Source organism: Lithobates pipiens, unplaced genomic scaffold (assembly GCF_037356315.1).
Source record: "Lithobates pipiens isolate NorthernLeopardFrog02 unplaced genomic scaffold, aLitPip1_a1.2 Scaffold_13, whole genome shotgun sequence".
Taxonomy (NCBI): domain Eukaryota; kingdom Metazoa; phylum Chordata; class Amphibia; order Anura; family Ranidae; genus Lithobates; species Lithobates pipiens.
In genome coordinates, this window is record NW_027507718.1 from 72,617,655 (window position 1) to 72,636,580 (window position 18,926).

The following is an 18,926-nucleotide window of genomic DNA, read 5'->3' on the forward strand; positions in this document are numbered from 1 at the left end:
ACTTGTCTGCATTGTTTGGTCTGGTGTCTCGTCTTCCTCCTGACAATACCCCATGGATTCTCTATGGGGTTTAGGTCAGGCAAGTTTTTTTTTTTTTTTTTTTTTTTTAACAAAGAATTTTTTTTTATTTATGTTTCAAACAAACAAAAAAAAAACAGAAAACAGACATGCGTCAGCAAGGTACATACATATTTTGAGTAGACAGATAATCAAATGTATCACATATAAGCACAGATAGTTCTTAGCAATATATAGAGTCACTAATCATTGCAACATGGAATATAAAACCTCCCCGAGACCTCCCCCCGCCACACAAAAAACCACAGAAATTACAAAAAAAAAAGGGGGGAAACCCCCCTCCCTCCCCCCACCCTCCACACCCCCCAGCCTAACCAATAGTCAAATGCTTCGCCTCAACCCAAGCCGCCCAAATCTTCCCAAATTTCCCAGGGCAGTTCCTGCCCAGATATGTAAGTTTATAAAGCGGCAAAGCCGCGTTCACCAGGGACTGCCACAGTTGTTTAGTAGGAGGGAGAGGTTGATTCCATTGCAGTAGTATGGCTTTCCTCGCATAGAGTGTAGTGTAAAAAATAAACAGTTTCTTCCCCCAGGAGATATCCAGAAAATCACAGATACCCAGCAAGAGAGGTATCGGGCTAAGTGGAATCGTAAGCTCCCCCACTGCATTAATATCGGCCAGGACCCCTCTCCAAAATCCCACTACCCCAGGGCAGGACCAGACCATGTGGAAAAAGTCAGCATCATCTTCTTTACATCTGGGGCAGGTAGTCAATCGGTCAGGGTAAATCCTTGCCAGGCGTGCCGGTGAAAAATATACCCGGTGGAGGAACTTCAATTGTATAAACCTGTCCCTTGCCGAAATCGCAAGGGTCAGGTATTGCTGTATACCCTCCTCCCAGTCCTCCTCAGTAAGTTCCGGAATGTCGCCTTGCCAAAGCGCAAACAAATGGGAGATCCTAGTCTCCTCCGATACGGTCAACGCGGCATACACCATGGACAGTGTGCGCGTCCCTCCCCCCTCGGGACCAAGCGCCTCCTCCACCGCCGACACCCCAAGAGTCGCTCTAGATGGGAATTGAGAACGGAAGGCGTGTCGCAACTGCAGGAATCTGAAAAACATATGGTTCGGGAGGTCCCTGGCCCGTTTAATAGCATCGAAGGAGAGTAGCTGCCCCTGGGACACTATGTCCCCCAGTGTTATAACTCCATGCCTGGCCCAAACAATCGGATCCGGGATGGATTGAAAGTGGGACAAGCGGGGGTTCCCCCAAAGGGGAGTCCCCGGGGCCCACACCCCTGCGCCCACCAACCTTTTGTTCACCAGATCCCATATTTTAAGCGTCGTACGCATCGGGAGGGTTATCCCAGGGTTAGATCGTGGTCCCCTATAGATCAGGTTCCTGAGCTCCGCATGAGAGCCCAACAACGCCGCCTCCAACGAGGACGCAGGGTTGACCGGGCCCTCGGAGAGCCACCACCTGACAGTCACTAGGACTGCCGCCCAGTAGTATTTCAGAAAACAGGGCAGTGCCAGACCGCCCCTCACAAGGGGCCGTTGGAGGGTTGTTTTAGCTATTCTAGGGGGCCTACCATTCCAGACGAAGGACGAAACAATGCCATCTAATTTCTTAAAAAATCTAAGCGGGATGTGGACTGGGGTCTGACGGAAGAGATAGGTAAACCGAGGAAGGACCGACATTTTAATTAGATTGACCCGTCCCACTGGCGAAAGCGGCAAGGACCTCCACCCAGTACACCTCCGGGTCAACTGGGTAACCACCGGACTCAGGTTAAGGGAAATAAATTGTTTCAAGTCTCTGTGTATTTCCACCCCTAGATATTTAAATTGAGAAACCCTCTGCAGTTGCCCATCTACTCGGGGACCGCCCTCACCATCATGTAGTGGGAATAGAATTGATTTCGCCCAATTTATACGTATACCCGAGAATTGTCCGAACCGGTCTATATGCGACAGTGCCGCCTGTAGGGAGGCTCCGTCGTCCTTGAGATACAACAAAGTATCATCAGCGTATAACGAGACTTTTTCCTGCAAAGGACCCCGGACAACACCCCGAACCTCAGGAGAGGAGCGGAGAATAGCCGCCATAGGTTCAATTGCCAGTGCAAAAAGCCCCGGGGACAGTGGACACCCTTGCCTGGTTCCCCTATGGAGGGGAAAGAGCGGGGAGAGGACCGCACCCGTACGCACCCTGACCGTGGGAGCTCTGTACACCGCCCTGACCCACGAGATAAAGGCTGGACCGAATCCAAATCTACGGAGGACTGCCCACAAATAGTCCCACTCCACTGAATCAAAGGCCTTCTCCGCGTCTAGAGAGACCACAACCTCCTCCCCACCTTCTGCATCCCCCGAGGCCAAAACAGTAAAGAGCCTGCGAATATTAATATCTGTCCCCTTCCCTGGCATAAAGCCGGACTGATCTTCATGGATCAAGGTAAGTATAACCTCGTTCAGTCGCCTGGCAAGGATTTTGGTCAGCACTTTCGCGTCCGAGTTGAGTAGGGAAATGGGTCGGTATGACGAGCACAACTGGGGGTCCTTCCCAGGTTTAGGGATCACCACTATGATGGCTTGTGCCATAGATGGAGGAAGTTCCCCCTCACGAAGGGACGCGGTGAGCATATCATGTATTCTAACTGACATCTCCTCTAGGTAATACTTGTAAAATTCCGGGGGTATCCCATCCTCCCCAGGGGTCTTCCCCGGCTGCATGGACCCCAGCGCCACTCGGACTTCCGCCAGAGTAATCGGGGAGTCCAGACCGTCCCTGGCCTCAGAAGTAAGGGCAGGGAGTGTCACCCCCTCTAGAAAAGCACTTAACTCCTGCGCTGAGTACTGCACCCTAGATGAATAAAGGGCGGAGTAGAACTCTGCAAAGCAAGCGTTGATGGCAAGGGGATCCGTCACTATTGTCCCAGCACTATTCTGTATTCGAGGGATAGTGGAGATTGGGGCCTGCTCCCTCGAGATCCAGGCCAACAATCTCCCCGTCTTTTCACCCTGTTCAAAAATCCTCTGCGTCTGAGCCAGTTGACGTTTGCTTGTTTTAGCCACCCTAAGGAGCACCACCTCTCTATACGCTACTTTCATATCCTGAGCCGTGAGCGGGTTCCCCGTGAGGGTGAACCGGGTCTCCAGTTCCTGGGCCCTGGCTTCTGCCTCCTCTACCGTGATCTTATCATTCCTGCGCTCCCGACCAATGGAAGAGAGGTAGCACCCCCTCATATAGGCCTTGAAGGCATCCCAGACCATCCCCCCAGAAGCCGTGCCAACATTTGAGGCCCAAAATCCCCGGATTTCACCGCCCATCTCAAAGGCAATGGTGGGATGCTCAATCCAGTACCTAGACAAGCGCCATAGTCTATCCCTCTGAGGGGTAGAGGTTTGCAATGTACACAGCAGTGGGGAGTGGTCAGAGATGCCCCGAGGAAGTAACTCTATTCCAAGGACCCTGGGAAGCATGGGGGCACCAGCATAGACCAGGTCAATACGGGAGAGTGTGTTGTGGGAGGAGGAGTGGCACGTAAACTGGCGATCTGATGGGTGTTTCCACCTCCAGACATCCTCCAGCCCAAACACCTGTGCCCAGCGGGAAACTGGAGAGTCTGTGGCCCGGTCAGGCGTCAACCTATCCAGGGAAGGATTAGGAGGAATATTAAAGTCCCCAGCTATAACCACATTGTCAGTCTGGAATTGGGCTATCAGGGCAGTCAGTTTATGTAGTAGAGACAGATCCGCAGGAGGAGGCATATAAAGACCCACCAGCACCATTTCTATCATGTCAATTGTGGCGTGTACCAATACGTATCTCCCGTCCTTATCTGTGACTATATCAAGAGGCTCAAAATTAAGGGACCTATGGATAAGGACGCTAACCCCCCGGGCATAGCCGGAGTATGTGGTATGATAGTGGTATCCCACCCAGGGCCTCTTCAATCCCATAATCCTTCCCCCCACTAAGTGCGTCTCCTGAAGAATACAGATATGCGGAGCATATTTTTTCATGTAGTCAAAAACAAGAGAGCGTTTAATCTTCTGGTTAAGCCCCCTAACATTCCAGGAGAGGATCTTCAACGGAGCCATAATCTGGAAGGGCAGGGGGGACCAACGGATACGACCACCCGGCCAGGGTCGGGGCACAAATATCTCATCTTAAGTAATGCAATGATATACCTTATACATTCATTATAGTAGCACTGTCTATACCAGAAAACCTGAAAGCATGTAACAAAAAAACAACAAAATAAACAGAAAAAAAACCAGAACTCCCCTCCCTTCCCACCCCACACCCCAGAAAAACAGCCCCAGGGTGTTTGAGAACCCAAACCAAACATAATCAAACCCATTTAAAGGAGAAATCTCCCGCGGGGGCGGTGCGTATCAACCAGCACACCTAGGACAGAGTCTCCTGCGCAGAGTAGACAAACTCCAGCGCAGCCGCTTCCTGGAGGCAAAGGAAAAGAAAAAACAAGACAAAAGGGAACAAATCGTAGTGTATGTGGCGCCTCAGGTTGAAGTGCAAAATTCTCTTGGAATGTTCCAAGGGCCCATTCTTAGTAACAACTCATCCAACAGGACGACAACATCGGAGTAGCGGGGTCCAGCATCATCAGTACAGAGTATTCACATCCAGAAGTAATCTTGTAAACCCCCCCCGGGTATAAACTAGGGAGGGGGTAGGGCCCTAAGGCCCGGTAGACAGAATATGAAAACATGAACCTGTAGACCCCCCCTAAGGAGCATCAAAATATCAGGTCGGCTCCTCGCCCCCTGCCCAAAACCAGTATTGAAAAGGAGAGGGGCACTCAGACCTGCCCTCCAAGTTCCAAAATGGAGGGACAGAGCAAGGGGGGGGGGGGGGAAATCCGATCCGCGTGGCACTGGGCAAAGCTTGTGATGCTTGTGGACCCCAGTCAGGTAACCATCATCAAAAAATTTATCTCTGCTGGGGAAGGGAATCAATCCATCTGGAGGCCTCACTCGGGGCGGTAAAGAAACGAACGGATTCTCCGTCAATCACTCTGAGTTTCGCGGGGAACATCATGTTGTACTTGAGACCTTTGGTGCGCAGCTGGGCCTTGACTTGGTCGAATGTCCTGCGTTGCCTCTGCGTCTCCACAGAATAATCAGGAAAAAGCATTAATTTAGCGTTTTCAAAGCGCAGGTCCCCCACCTTCCTCGCCTCCCGAAGAACCAGGTCTCTGTCTCTAAAGTTCAAAAGGCGGAAAATAAACGTGCGTGGCGGGGCGCCCGGTGGGCCACGAACCGACGGCATTCTGTGCGCTCGTTCCACGACAAAATGGGGGGAGAACTCAGCGAGCGGGAGAAGTGTACGTAGCAAACGTTCGGTAAAGGCTTCGGTGTCACGGCCCTCCGACCCCTCCGGGAGGCCCACCAACCTCAGGTTGTTCCTCCTATTCCTGTTCTCGTGGTCCTCTGCCCTGGATTCCAGCGCCTTCACCCGCACCTGCAGGGTACGGAGGGAGGCATCATGGTCGCGGGTAACATCTTCCACGTCTCCAACCCTCCGTTCCACCTCGGCAAGCCGCTCCCGGTGTTTATCCATATCTCGCCTGATAAGCCCCATGTCGAGCTGTATCTGCTCTATCTTAGTGGTTAGGGTAGTCTGACAACCAGTGATCGCTTGCATAAGAGCTTGAAATTGATCATCACCCATCGGTGGCGTGTCAGCGTGGTCCGTTTGAGACGCCATGTTGGTGTAGGCCTGCCCGCGTGCCGCGCGGGTCTGTAGTGGAGTTCCCGGCGGGGTTCCCGGGACCGTATGCTTCTTCCTATGGGAACCGGAGCTACCCCTGCGCATCCCCGAGCCTCACCACCGCTTCACCGGCCCACGGGGAGAGATGTATGTCCCTAAATGCCGGATAAATAACCTGCCAGGTGCGGAGCTCTCTGCAAACACGTCCTAGCTGGTTGCCATCTTGGCCACGCCCCCCAGGTCAGGCAAGTTTGCTGGCCAATCAAGCACGGTGATACCATGATCATTAAACCAAGTATTCATAGTTTTTGCAGTGTGGGCAAGTGTCAAGTCCTGCTGGAAAATGAAATCCCCATCTCCATGAAGCTGGTCAGCAGAGGGAAGAATGAAGTGTTCTAGAATTTCCCAGCAGAGGGCTGCACTGACTTTGAACTTGATAAAACACAGTGGACCAACACCAGCAGATGACATGGCTCCCCAAATCGATGCAATAATTCATGCAAAAGGAGCCTGACCAAGTTTTGAGTGCATACTTTTCAGTAAGCCAACATTTCTGTATTAAAATTTTTATTTATTTTTTTGATTTTAAATCGGCCTTATGGAATATTCAAATTTTATGAGATCCTGCATTTTGGGTTTTCACTAGCTGTAAGCCATGATCAAAATTAAAAGAAATGTTTGAAATATATTCTGGGAATATGTAACGCATCTATATAAAAAATATGAGTTTCACTTTTTGAATTTAACCACTTTAGCCCCAGAAGAATTTAGCCCCTTCCTGACCAGAGCACTTTTTTTTGATTCGGCACTGCATTGCTTTAACTGACAATTGCGCAGTCGTGCAATGTGTCTCCCAAACAAAATTGATGTCATTTTTTTGGCCACAAATAGAGCTTTCTTTTGGTGGTATTTAAACACCCCTGCCATTTTTTATTTTTTGCGCTATAAACAAAAAAAAGCAACAATTTTGAAAAAAACGCATTATTTTTTACTTTTTGCTATAATATCCCCCAAAAATATATATATAAAATTATTTTTTTCCTCAGTTTAGGCCGATCCGTATTCTTCTACATATTTTTGGTTAAAAGAAAATTGCAATAAGCGATTGGTTTGCGCAAAAGTTATAGCGTTTACAAGATAGGGGATAGTTTTATGGCATTTTTATTGATAATTTTTTTTTTTTAAATTGCGGCGATCAATTTTTCTGAGTGCGACATTATGGCGGACACATGGGACATTTTTGAAACCAGTCATTTATACAGCAATCAGTCCTATACAAATGCACTGATTCCTGTGTAAATGACACTGGCATTAAAGGGGTTAACCACTAGGTGGCAGTGTAGGGGTTAAGTGTGTCCTAGCGGTGTGTTTCTATCTGTGGGGGGGGGTGTGGCTGTGTGTGACACGTCACTGATCTCTGCTCCGATCACAGGGAGCAGAGATCAGTGACATTGTCAGTAGGCAGAACAGGGAGATGCTTGTTTACTTTAGCATCTCCCCATTCTTCCTCCCCGTGAGGCGATCGCAGGTATCCCCACGGCGATCGAGTCCGCGGGACCTGCAACCCGACTCACAGAGCTTGCCAGCTGCATGCACACGCCCGCTGGCCGCCTTTAAAGGGCAATGTACAGGTACGCGATTCTGCTTGTACGAGTCCTTCTGCCGATGTATATCGCCATGAGATGGTCGCCAAGCGGTTAATTACTGAAATAAATTAACTTTTTGATGATATTCTAATTTTATGAGATGCACCTATATAGTGCAGTCAAAGTGTTACCACAATGCCAAAGAATGGATCCAACCTAAGTTTTGGCAAGCCTGAGGCTGGGCTCACATCTATGCCGCATGCGGCTCGTAGCAGGGATCCGGGGTCCAAAAACAGTAACTTCTTCATAGACACTTTAGTCACAGATGTGTTGATTTATTGTTTTCACCTGGTCAACAAGACACCTCCTGTAATAGAGTGATCCCAGAAGGACGGCACACAGGGGGCACCTTTGGACAGCTGCATTGTCAGCCTGGGGGGAGGGGAGTGTTAGATGTACTAGCAGATTTAGATACACTGACAAATTTAAGCAAAACTACAGCTATTACTTCGTAAGCAATTACAGCAGTTTTTTTTTCTTTTGGGATAAAGTTTTTAGATAAATAAAACTCATTGTAAGCACTCCTGTCAGTGTTAAATGGTTTGTCTCATCTCTGTAATGGATACATTTTGGTGGCTCTTTTGAGAAACACCAGATTTAGTGGATTAACCACCAGATAAATAATAATATAGAAGAAGAAAAAAGCTTAAAAAATAAAAAAAACAGGAACAGCCATCACACTGAAGAATTGGTAAGCTGCAATATAATACATGTTTGCTTTTGAGTTTATTACTGCTTTAAGGCAAAACAGATGGTTTACAAATTATGAATGGTTACTTTACATAAGACCTTTTGCACATGGGCACCTGAGCCCAATTCTGGTGCATTTCCCCCACCTGAAAAGAAGATGTTCTTTTTTTGCATAAGCTTGAATGAGGTTATATGTAAACAGCATATACAAAAATACAGCCACGCACAGCTATTCATGTCTACGGGCAACTGTATCCAGTACTGGGCTCAGGTGCCTGTGTGGAGAAGAAACCCCTCATCACTGGAAGAGAGCACAACCACAGGCAATTGTGCCATAATGTGCGAGTATGTTGTACATACTTGTATATTTTGGCAATTGCTGCCCAGACATCTCCAGTTTAGTGACGCTATAAAGTGGAAGTCCAGCCAAAAATCATAATCTCCCTTAGGATTTGTATGACTACCAACATCGACTTTTGTATTATCCACTTTTTAAATTTCATAACTGGGTGATTAGAAAAAAAAATAAAAATCAATCCCATCTATTCCTCTTTCAGACCGTCAATGATTGATTTGCGCAGTCAAAAGTGGCTGCTCACTGTTCCATTGTACCGTTATCAGCCCCTGCTCTCCCCAGCCAATCATCTCTGCTCTGCCCCACTCAATCCCACCTCTTATTTCCCTTTCTTGTGACGCATGCAAGTCTCATGCTTTCTTATGAATTCCAGCACTGGAAGAGAATGTACACAGCCACCAGTGTCGTCACTCCCTGCTCTCCCCAGCCAGTCACGCCTCCCATTTCCTTCTTGTGACGCATGCACATCGCATGCTTCCGTGTGAATGCAGGCTCTAGATAAAAAATATACACGCAGCATCTTTCCAAATAACTAGTCTGTTTATTTGGCGCAACTGATGGTTTTATACACATGCTTACATAGGTATCGCATTCATATTATAGTTGTACTTTTATGGTATCAAAGGGGCATAGCAAAAGCAGGCTAATTTTTATCCAGGCTCAAAAGAACGTGAACATATTACATTGGTCTACAAATTTTTAGAAATTATGGACCTCAAAGATAAAATGTGCAAATTCTTACATATTTTGATTAGATGAAATAGAAAACAGGTGCTAAAAGGTGCTGGTTGGCTAAAGTTTAAGATATTTCACAATAAAAATGTATACACAGGGGCGTATATTTGTCTACAAGGAATGGAGGTGTTTGATGATCATGATGCCTTGAAATCTCGACAAAGTGGGACAGAACAGTGAAAAATTTACCACATGGAAGTGTATACATTTAGCTTCACTTTGAGACTATAGATTGCTACCCAACTGTAATGTATTGTTCTTTTATTGCAAGGTACCTTTGTCTTGATCTGATCTATGCATCGTACAGTAACATCTGGTGGCTTGTGAAAGTGTCATTGCCTAATATTTCCAAGGAATAGTTGCATGATATTTTCCCCGAGAAGCCAAGATGCTTCTAAACTGTGTAAACCATGCAAATAACTTCTGGTACAGTTGTGCCGATGTTACGTTTGCATCTCAAAAGTGCAGTATGGCGGCGGTATCAACGGCATACCATCTACATTTTGGATGTAAAATATGTAATCAGGACAAGATTTGGGCCCCTCATTATTGTTGCATTACATGTGCAACTTATCTGCGTCATTGGCTAAACAAGAGTCCATGCCTTTCATAATCCCAACGGTGTGGAGGAAGCATGAAAATGTTACATGAAAAAACTATTCAATGAATGGAAAGTTGTGTTATTGGTATTAATAAAAAGATATATTTATACTGGTTGTTGTGACACCATTCTCATTGCTAAATCACATTTTGCAGGAAAGTTATAGAGAATAAAATTCACACATCCCCCTCGTAATTTTTAATTATTTTGATGCAATTTTGACCTGAAGCTGTATCTTGGAAACTGGAGTCAATTAATACTCAGGACTTCATTTTTCTTTATTCGTGACCCAATTCTGGTAAAGTTTAGCTTCTTTCATTTCTGAGGCTTTCTCCTTGTAGACCAGTGTTATTAGAGCCATGTGCAATACATAAGCAAGGCATTACCAAAATAGAGTATAGTTTTATACAGAACTCACAATTTGTTTCACAAACCCAAGAAAATAACAAAAACGGATTTAAAATTTGCAAATTTATTATATACAATGGTTCAATTACAGAACCTTTTTTTTTTTTGAAGCTGTATGTAACAGACACACAGATTTAAAGATTCAAATTAGTTTAATAAAAGCGCACAGTGATTGACATGTCATTAAAGCTGTTCAATTTAAATGTGCATCATAATTAACTGTAGTTATTTTAATGGAGAAAAGGGTGCTGGAATCAGGAGCGCATTTCTCTGGGAGTCGAGAAATCTCACGCTTTCTCTCACTGTAGAAAAAAGGGAAAAGTAAAAGGTTAACCCCACAAGGTGCTCCTGCTTACCTTCTCTTTGCTCTAGCCAATCAGCAAGCAGGAGCACTTTGTGTAACAGATATCACAGCACACCACATGCCTGCCTACTCCTGGAAGTACTGGGTCATTTTTCCTGATCCAGCTGCAGAACAGAGTGCTGGGGGAGCGAAGGAAAAGAGAATATGCTGCTGGTGGAGCAATTCATATAATGAACCCGTTTCACCCTAGAAAATGTTATCTTTCAGATAGCAGTCAGATGCTGTTCAGATCTATGTATTAGAATAATGTGGTAAAAATGCAATTTACTGCAAATGCACCACAATTTGTTACCTTTTGAATGACATCATAACACACCAATACAAGATGGTGCAGGTATGTTTTTTGCACTGTGTTGCATTACCAGCACATACAAATGAATGGGCTGCCTTAACGCAATGCACATGAACACAGGAGTGTACCTGTATTATATTAATTACATGGGCAGCACAGTGGCTAAGTGGTTAGCACTAGGGATGAGCCAAACACCGCCCAGTTCAATTTGCATCAGAACATACGAACAGGCAATAAATTCATTCGAACATCCAAACACCATTAAAGTCTATGGGACTTGAACATGAAAAAAGTGCTAATTTTGTCATAAAGTGTTTGGGGACCCGGGTCCTGTCCCAGGGGACATGTATCAATGCAAAAAAAAAAAAGTTTTAAAAACATCAGTTTTTTCGGAGCAGTGATTTTAATAATGCTTAAAGTGAAACAATAAAAGTTAAATATTCCTTTAAATTTCATACATAGGGGTGTGTATAGTATGCCTGTAAAGTAGCGCTTGTTTCCCGTGCTTAGAACTGTCCCTGCACAAAGTGTAATTTCTAAAGGAAAGTAATTTAAAAGCACTCACGGCTATAATGAATTGTCAGCTCCCGGTAATACAGAGAACAGTCATTGAAAGTAATTTATAAAAAAAAAATTCCGTGGGGGTCAACCCAAATTCAATTACCAGGCCCTTCAGGTCTGGTATGGATATTTAAGGGAACTCAACGTCAAATAAAAAAAAAAAAAATGGCGTGAAGTTCCCCCAAATATCCATACCAGACCCTTTATCTGAGCATGCAACCTGGCAGGCCGCAGGAAAAGAGGGGGGTGACCCCGCCCCCTTTGATGTAAAGGAAACCTGCATTACATCAGAGGGGGGCGGGGTCACCGAACGTCACTGGGGAAGCCCGGGTTTCCCCTTGCATCAGAGGGGGACAGGGTCACATGACGGGTGGCCCCGTCCTCAGCTAAGAGACCTGTCAGGCTGCCGGGATTCCCGCGGTGTCTCCAGTGGAGACAGGTTGCGCTGCGCTGGACATCATCCTTGGACCCTGGACCTGGAGAGGAGAGATCATCCATCGCTGGACCCCGGAGAGGAGATCACCATCGCAGGATACCGAGAGTGGGTTACCACCACTCGAATATTTTATTTTTAATATAGGACTTATCCCAATGGTGTCTGTAAGCCCCCCGCCCGCAGACCCCCACAGCCACCGGGCAAGGGTTATGGGGATGAGGCCCTTGCCCCCATCAACATGGGGACATGGTGCTTTGAGGGGCCACAGACACCCAAAGCATCTTCTCCCCCCCCCCCCCTCTTTTTCTGCGGCCATTTAAAAAAATAATTGGTGTGGATTTCCCCTTAAAATCTACAACAGACCGGAAGGGCCTGGCAATTGAATTTGGAGGGACCCCCACGCATTTTTTTTTTTATCAATGACTGTTCTCTGAATTACTGGGAGCCGACAATTCATTATAACCGCAAGTGCTTTTAAATGAATTTTTTCCTTCAGAAATTACACTTTGTGCAGGGACAGTTCTAAGCACGGGAAACAAGCGCTACTTTACAGGCATACTATACACACCCACTAGGTACGAAATTTAAAGGAATATTTCACTTTTATTGTTTCACTTTAAGCATTATTAAAATCACTGCTCCAAAAAAAAAAACGGATAGTTTAAAAAAAAAAAAATTTGAATTGATACATGTCCCCTGGAGCAGGACCCAGGTCCCCAAACACTTTATGACAATAACTTGCATATAAGCCTTTAAAATTAGCACTTTAGATTTCTCCCATTTTCGAATTTGCCGCGAACACCCCAAATTGTTCGCTGTTCGGCGAACAGGCAATGTTCAAGTTGAACATAAGTTTGACTCGAACTCGAAGCTCATCCCTAGTTAGCATTCTCCACCTAGCGGCACTAGGGTTCAAATCCCAACCATGGCAGTACCTGCAAAGAGTTTGCATGTTCTTACTGTGCTTGCGTGGGTTTACTCCCACACTCCAAAGACATGCTGGTAGGTAATTGTGGTAGGTAATTGGCTCCTGTCTAAATTGGCCCTAGTATGTGTGTATGTATGAATGTGAGTTAGGGACCTTAGATAGTAAGTTCCTTGAGGGCAGGGACTGATGTGAATGTACAATATATATGTAAAGCGCTGCGTAAATTGACGGTGCTATACAAGTACCAGTAATAAATATCAAATTTATTGATGGGTTTCACTTATGGGACAGCTGCTGCAGCTGGACAGTGCACCGAGCGGTACAGACATTTAGGGCAGTATGCGTAGCGCAGACTGCTTGTGTTCCAGGCAATTGTCCCTGAGCCTACTGCCCTAGACGGCAGTACCACTTGGCGCACCGTCTAGCTGTATCCGCTTTCAGCATCGAATAGACTTTTACAGGCTGCTGGCATCAGGGCTGGATGGTGCACCTGTGTCTTCTACCCGCACCTAAACACCAGAGCCTAGTGCACTGGGGCTACATACCCAGTGTGCATGAGGCCTTATAGTTTTAGATCAAGTACCTGTTAATATAGTTTTTTTTTAAATTACTAATACTACAAAGAACAGAGGGAATGAAACAGAAAAAAAAAAAAAAAAAAAAACACAATAAAACAGTAAATGGCTAATAGCAAAGGAGATAAAGCTGAGAAAGATGTTAAAGTGAACCTTGCATTGAAACCTTTCCCAATCAGGCATGGATAAGGGGGGTAAACATACACCTATATTTTTTACTCCTACTAATGGTAAGTGATTTGTGAAGGGGCAGGGAACGTGGACAGTTTAAGAAAACAACATTTTACTGCAAGCTCTGCTTTAATGAGGTTTAAGAAGAAAAATATTTTTTCTCCACTTGCAGGTTTGATGAAGATAATGTAAAAAAATGGTTACACTATAACTGAATGCCCCTGACAGCTGCAGCAAACTAAATGAAACAGTCCTTCTACATTGTAGAAGTGCAAAGTTCTCCTGGCTAATTTAGCTGCTGTTGATGTCACCAAAACTATCCATGTAAGGTCCCTTTCACACTTGTACAACTTGTCCTGTGACTTGGGACTGCAAAGTCATATGAGTCGTTCCCCTATGATTTCCAATGACAACCATCCATATTAGTATGACTTCAAGTCTTGCCGACTTCAAAGTAGTCCCTGCACTACTTTGGTCTGACTTTGATCCTACTTCCGCCCATTGAATATCACTGAAGTCGGATCAAAGTTGGATCGCCATCTTAACTGATCCGACTTAGCAATGCGACTTGTGCTCTGATGATCTTAAAAGGGGAACTCCATGCAAAATGTAAAAAAAAAAATGAATAAAAAAACTCAACATGGGTTCCCCCTCCTAGAGCATACCAGGCCCTTCAGTCTGGTATGGCTTTTAAGGACCCCCCAAAATCCATACCAGACCCTTATCCGAGCACACAGCCTGGCAGGTCAGGAAAGGGGGTGGGGATGAGTGAGCACCCCCCCATGCACCAGGCAGTGACGTGATAAGGGGCGAGGCTTCCACATGATGTAATCCGGTGACCCCCGCCCAATGCCAATATAAGTAGTGGCACCTAGCATTAGAGCGTTGGGTCAACAACAGAAGAACAGAGCAAGAAGACCCAGCAAAAGAGCGAAAAGGCAGCAGAGAAGACCCAGCAGAGCACAGCGGACAGAGGGAGAAGAACCGCTGAGGGTTAGAAGACCCAGCAGAGACAGAAGACATCGCCAGAAGAGCCTGAGCGGTCTTAATAATTTACTTAGAAACCTGTGAACTGCATTTTATTTTTGACACTTTTTTTTTTTTTAAGTGAATGGGTAGGGCTACAATGTACCCCATACTCATTCACATAGGTTGGGGGCCGGTATCTGGGGTCCTCCTTGTTATAGGATGTATGGACTTTGGGGGGAACCCCCATGCAGTTTTTTCTGCATGAGGGTTCCCCTTAAAATCCATACCAGACCGAAGGGCCTGGTATGCTCTTGGACGGGTAACCCATGCCGTTTTTGTTTACATGGAGTTCCCCCTAAAGATCATACCAGACACAGTGCCTGGTATTGTCGGGGATTAAAGTCGGATCCCTGTTCATTGAAGTCAGGCGCATATCGAACTTCAAGTCACAGGACAAAGTCGGATCCACAGTTGTATGACTGTCGCGTCGTACCAGTGTGAAAGGGGCCTAACATGGTTCTAAGGCCTCATGCACAAGGGTGTCTGAGGCCACACACACAATGTATAATTAGGCATATTTCTGTGCCCCAGTAGGCTAGGTGCTGCCTACAGCCAGTAAATGGCTGTGTGAGGCTGTACACAAGGTATACACCAGTACTTGGTAAACCAACAGAAAGGCCAGAAAGTCTGCATTCAGGGAAAACGTCTGTATGTTATAAGCCGGTGTATACAAGTACCGGCATATACCCATGTACAGTTCGCACAGCCACTCATGTCTACAGTAGGCTGTATGCAACACCAGGGCTTTACGGAGGAGGAAAACATGTTGAGCCCCAACAGTAAATAGCACACCAAGAGGCAATGTCTGCAGCTCTGTTACACACACCAGAACTGTTGTAGAAATTTTTATTAATGTATATTGTCAGATGTCTCCCAGTGTTAGTTTTGCTGCAATACGCTCATGCGAGCGTGTTCGCACATACAGCCACAGGTGAAGGACCTGTGGTTGTGGAAACCTTCCCGTGGACGCGGGAATTCGCCGTTTAAGGGATGGTCCCTTATGCCTCACCAAGAGACTGGCCACCTCATGGCAACTGCATACCAGCAAAAAAGACCCGCGTACATGGGAACAATAGTATAAGCGCACACAAAATGGCTCTCTGAGCCTTGTGGTGTACGGTTCGTGCCAATGGTAAACGGTGGAAATATGTACACGTTCCTGATCAGAGCAATGTTTGCAGTATTAGCACCCGGCACAATGCGAGACGCATTGTCTTGGTGGGAAACTGCACAATTTGCTCTGCACATGGCCGATTGCATACGTCACTACCTGATAACTATTTGAATGTATACAAGTGTCTAATTGGCCCTTTTTGAACACATACAAGTGTCCGATTGGCTAATTGTGAAGCCACCACCTCTCTTTGTTATCCCTATAAATAAAACGGAGCTCCTATTGTTACTCAGGACTAACGGAGGAGCTTCCAATGTGATAAAAAGCTACTGTGTCTGTTTTACTTGGTAACTAAGTGCATGCTACATTGCATTAGCCAAAAGAGCTGAAAAGTGCGCTTATTAGCGCAAGCAAAGTAAAATTGTGCAATAGCGTAGATTAATTTCCATGACAGCATAGGGAACTCAGTCAAAAAAGACTGCGAGTCTTGGCACAGCACACCCAAGTAGATCAATGGGTGCTCACCCAGAAAGGGAGAAAGAAGGGACACTGCAGGGCATACTAGGAACACAGTGAAAGCCTAACTTAAGTCATGCTGGGCATATACAGTATGTCTTTAAATGCAAGTTTGTAATGAGTTGGAGTGTATTCTTGCAGGATTTCAAGGTCCTGACTTTGCCAGGAGGCAGGAAATTACCCTTGGGAGGGGGGCTTCCCTGTTCCTTTTTATCTAGTGGGAACAGAAAAAAACAATTACACTTGCCTTACTCTCTCTCCCTACCACTTTATTTCCCAGTCCTGCATCTGGTGCTTTTGTCAACTCTCTGGCACTCAGGCTATGAGGGAACCGTCCGCATTCTCATTTACAAACTGACTTGCTGGCCCTGCATTGTATGCGATTGTGTCAGAGAGCCTGAGACCAACGAAGCTGGGAGACAGCCTCCCGGAATTAGGAATAAGGCAAGTTTTTTTTTCTAGGTGGGACAGAAAAAGCAATGAGCATTTAGACTGTATTGTAAAACGTTGGTCGCAGCAAGCACACCCAGAAAACAATTGTGTCCCATTCACATTGTAACAGACTTGCTGCATTTATCACAGTACACTGTACAGGATCGCATGTCACTGTACAGCACTTTGCGCTGCTGTATAGTGACATAAAATTAAGTGCAATTTTGTACACTTAAAAAGCGAAGAAAAAAAAAGGGGGGGGGGGGAGAGCCTACCGCAGACACAGTGGATAGTTGTCGGAGAGGAAACCACAATAGTTTACCTCTCCAGCAGCTGTACACGGTGTTTGAACTGGCCCTTTACATTTGCATTGCAGAGCTAACCAAATGCAAGGGTGAATTTTTATCAGAGTTTAGCTTTACATTAGATTGTAGTAGGCATAAGCAGGCTTTCGTAAGCTACAAGCAGTGTAAGGTCAAATAAGCCCTTAACAGGCTTTAGTTTCAAACTGTATATAAGCAGGTGTCTGTTCTGGGTGAACTTTAAAATACAGGACACTTGCTTTTTATAGGTTACCAGAATACGAGAGCAGAGAAAAAAAAAATGGGGATATGCTTCTAATTTACTTGAAAATCACTGGGAAAATGGATATAAGATCACCTTCACTGGTTATTTTACATACATTTTCAGAAGAGGTAGCAAGAAGGGGACAGCCCTGCAAGTTACCAGGGGGTTCGAAGAAGCTGGAAGACTTCCAAATAAACTGGAAATCCTTTTTAAAATGTGAATAGTTCATAGATGTTAGCTACATCCAAATAAACAATGACCTGTATTGAATTGTATTGTAACTGTACTGTTTGCCCTCATGTTGTAAAGCTCTGCCCAAACTGTTGGCGCTACATAAATTCTGTATAATATTATTATTATTACTATTATTTATAATAATAATAATAATAAAAAGGTGCATAAAATATATACATTTAAGTTTTTACCTGCAGCAACCACCCTGGCATCCTCATGAGCCACATGCCGTCCTGCAGCTCGGCTGTCAGCATTCTCATTCCACCATAGGACATGGACTGTGCAAACACAAGAATTACCAGAATAAAAATAAACAGTATTTGGCAAAATCATTGACAGAAGGGACACTGCGCTATAATTATGATGCTCATATAGAATTACCTTGGTTGAGTAATCCATATTCTGTGTTGAATATGCCAACAAGGTTTGCGTATCCATTGTGAACATGAGTAGAGATGGCAGCTTTAAATGCCTGGCCCCAGACAGCTGGTCCACCAGGCTTAAACATATAAGTGACCAATTCATAAACACCTGGCATAGAGAACATATTTTAGGTTTATAATAAGCAGAGTGCTGATCATCAAGAGTTGATTACATATGTGCTGAAGACTGGCTGGCAGAAGGATGAATACACATAACTCAGAAAACAAGGTGCAAAGAGGTTAAAAAGTGAACTACAGTTCTAAGCTCCAAAAACCAAAAATTCAATTTAAATGTATTTTTCTGCAAGCTAGCCCATCCATCCATGTCCCTATGCTTTGTTTTTACTCATAATCTGGGGATAGGGGACTAAGGGGTAATGTTCATTCTATAGGGGCTGATCATAGAAGGATTAATGCACATACATTGATGGGTAATGGTGGGTAAATTCAGTACTTTTGCTCCAGCAGAGTATGTGAAAGGACCATATTACTGCTTGGATGGATACAGGAAAGGGAGATGTTCTGGCGGTATTTATTCTTAACCACTTCAGCCCTGGAAGGATTTATCTCCTTCCTGATCAGAGCACTTTTTGCGATTCGGCACTGTGTCGCTTTAACTGACAATTGCACTGTTGTGCAACGTGGCTCCCAAACAAAATTGACATCCTTTTTTTCCCACCAATAGAGCTCTCTTTTGGTGGTATTTGATCACCCCTGCGGTTTTTATTTTTTTGTGCTATAAACAAAAAAACAGCACCAATTTTGAAAAAAAAAAAAAAAACACATTTTTTTTTACCCTTTGCTATAATAAATATCCCCCCCCCCAAAAAAAACAATTATAATATATATATATATATATATATATATATATATATATATATATATATATATATAATTTCCCTCAGTTTAGCCCGATACGTATTCTTCATATTTTTGGTTAAAAAAAAAAAAAAAAAAACACGCAATAAGCGATTGGTTTGTGCAAAAGTTATAGCGTTTACAAAATAGAGGATAGTTTTATGCAATTTTATTAATATATATATTTTCTTTTAAACGGCAGCGATCAGCGATTTTTATCATGATTGCGATAT

The 18,926-nt window shown here is 44.8% G+C and overlaps 1 protein-coding gene across 1 annotated transcript in view; it reads right to left on the reverse strand.

The window, feature by feature from the left end:
- Window positions 1-10,242: 10,242 nt before the first annotated feature.
- NIPSNAP3A (nipsnap homolog 3A) overlaps window positions 10,243-18,926 on the reverse strand; it is a 66,388-nt gene continuing 57,704 nt past the window's right edge. The window contains exons 4-6 of the mRNA XM_077475190.1: window positions 17,795-17,944; window positions 17,605-17,691; window positions 10,243-10,496 (exon numbers count right to left, since the gene is read on the reverse strand). Of these exons, the coding sequence (XP_077331316.1) occupies window positions 10,420-10,496; window positions 17,605-17,691; window positions 17,795-17,944 (314 nt within the window). The 3' untranslated portion in view covers window positions 10,243-10,419. The remainder of the gene's footprint in view (window positions 10,497-17,604; window positions 17,692-17,794; window positions 17,945-18,926) is intronic.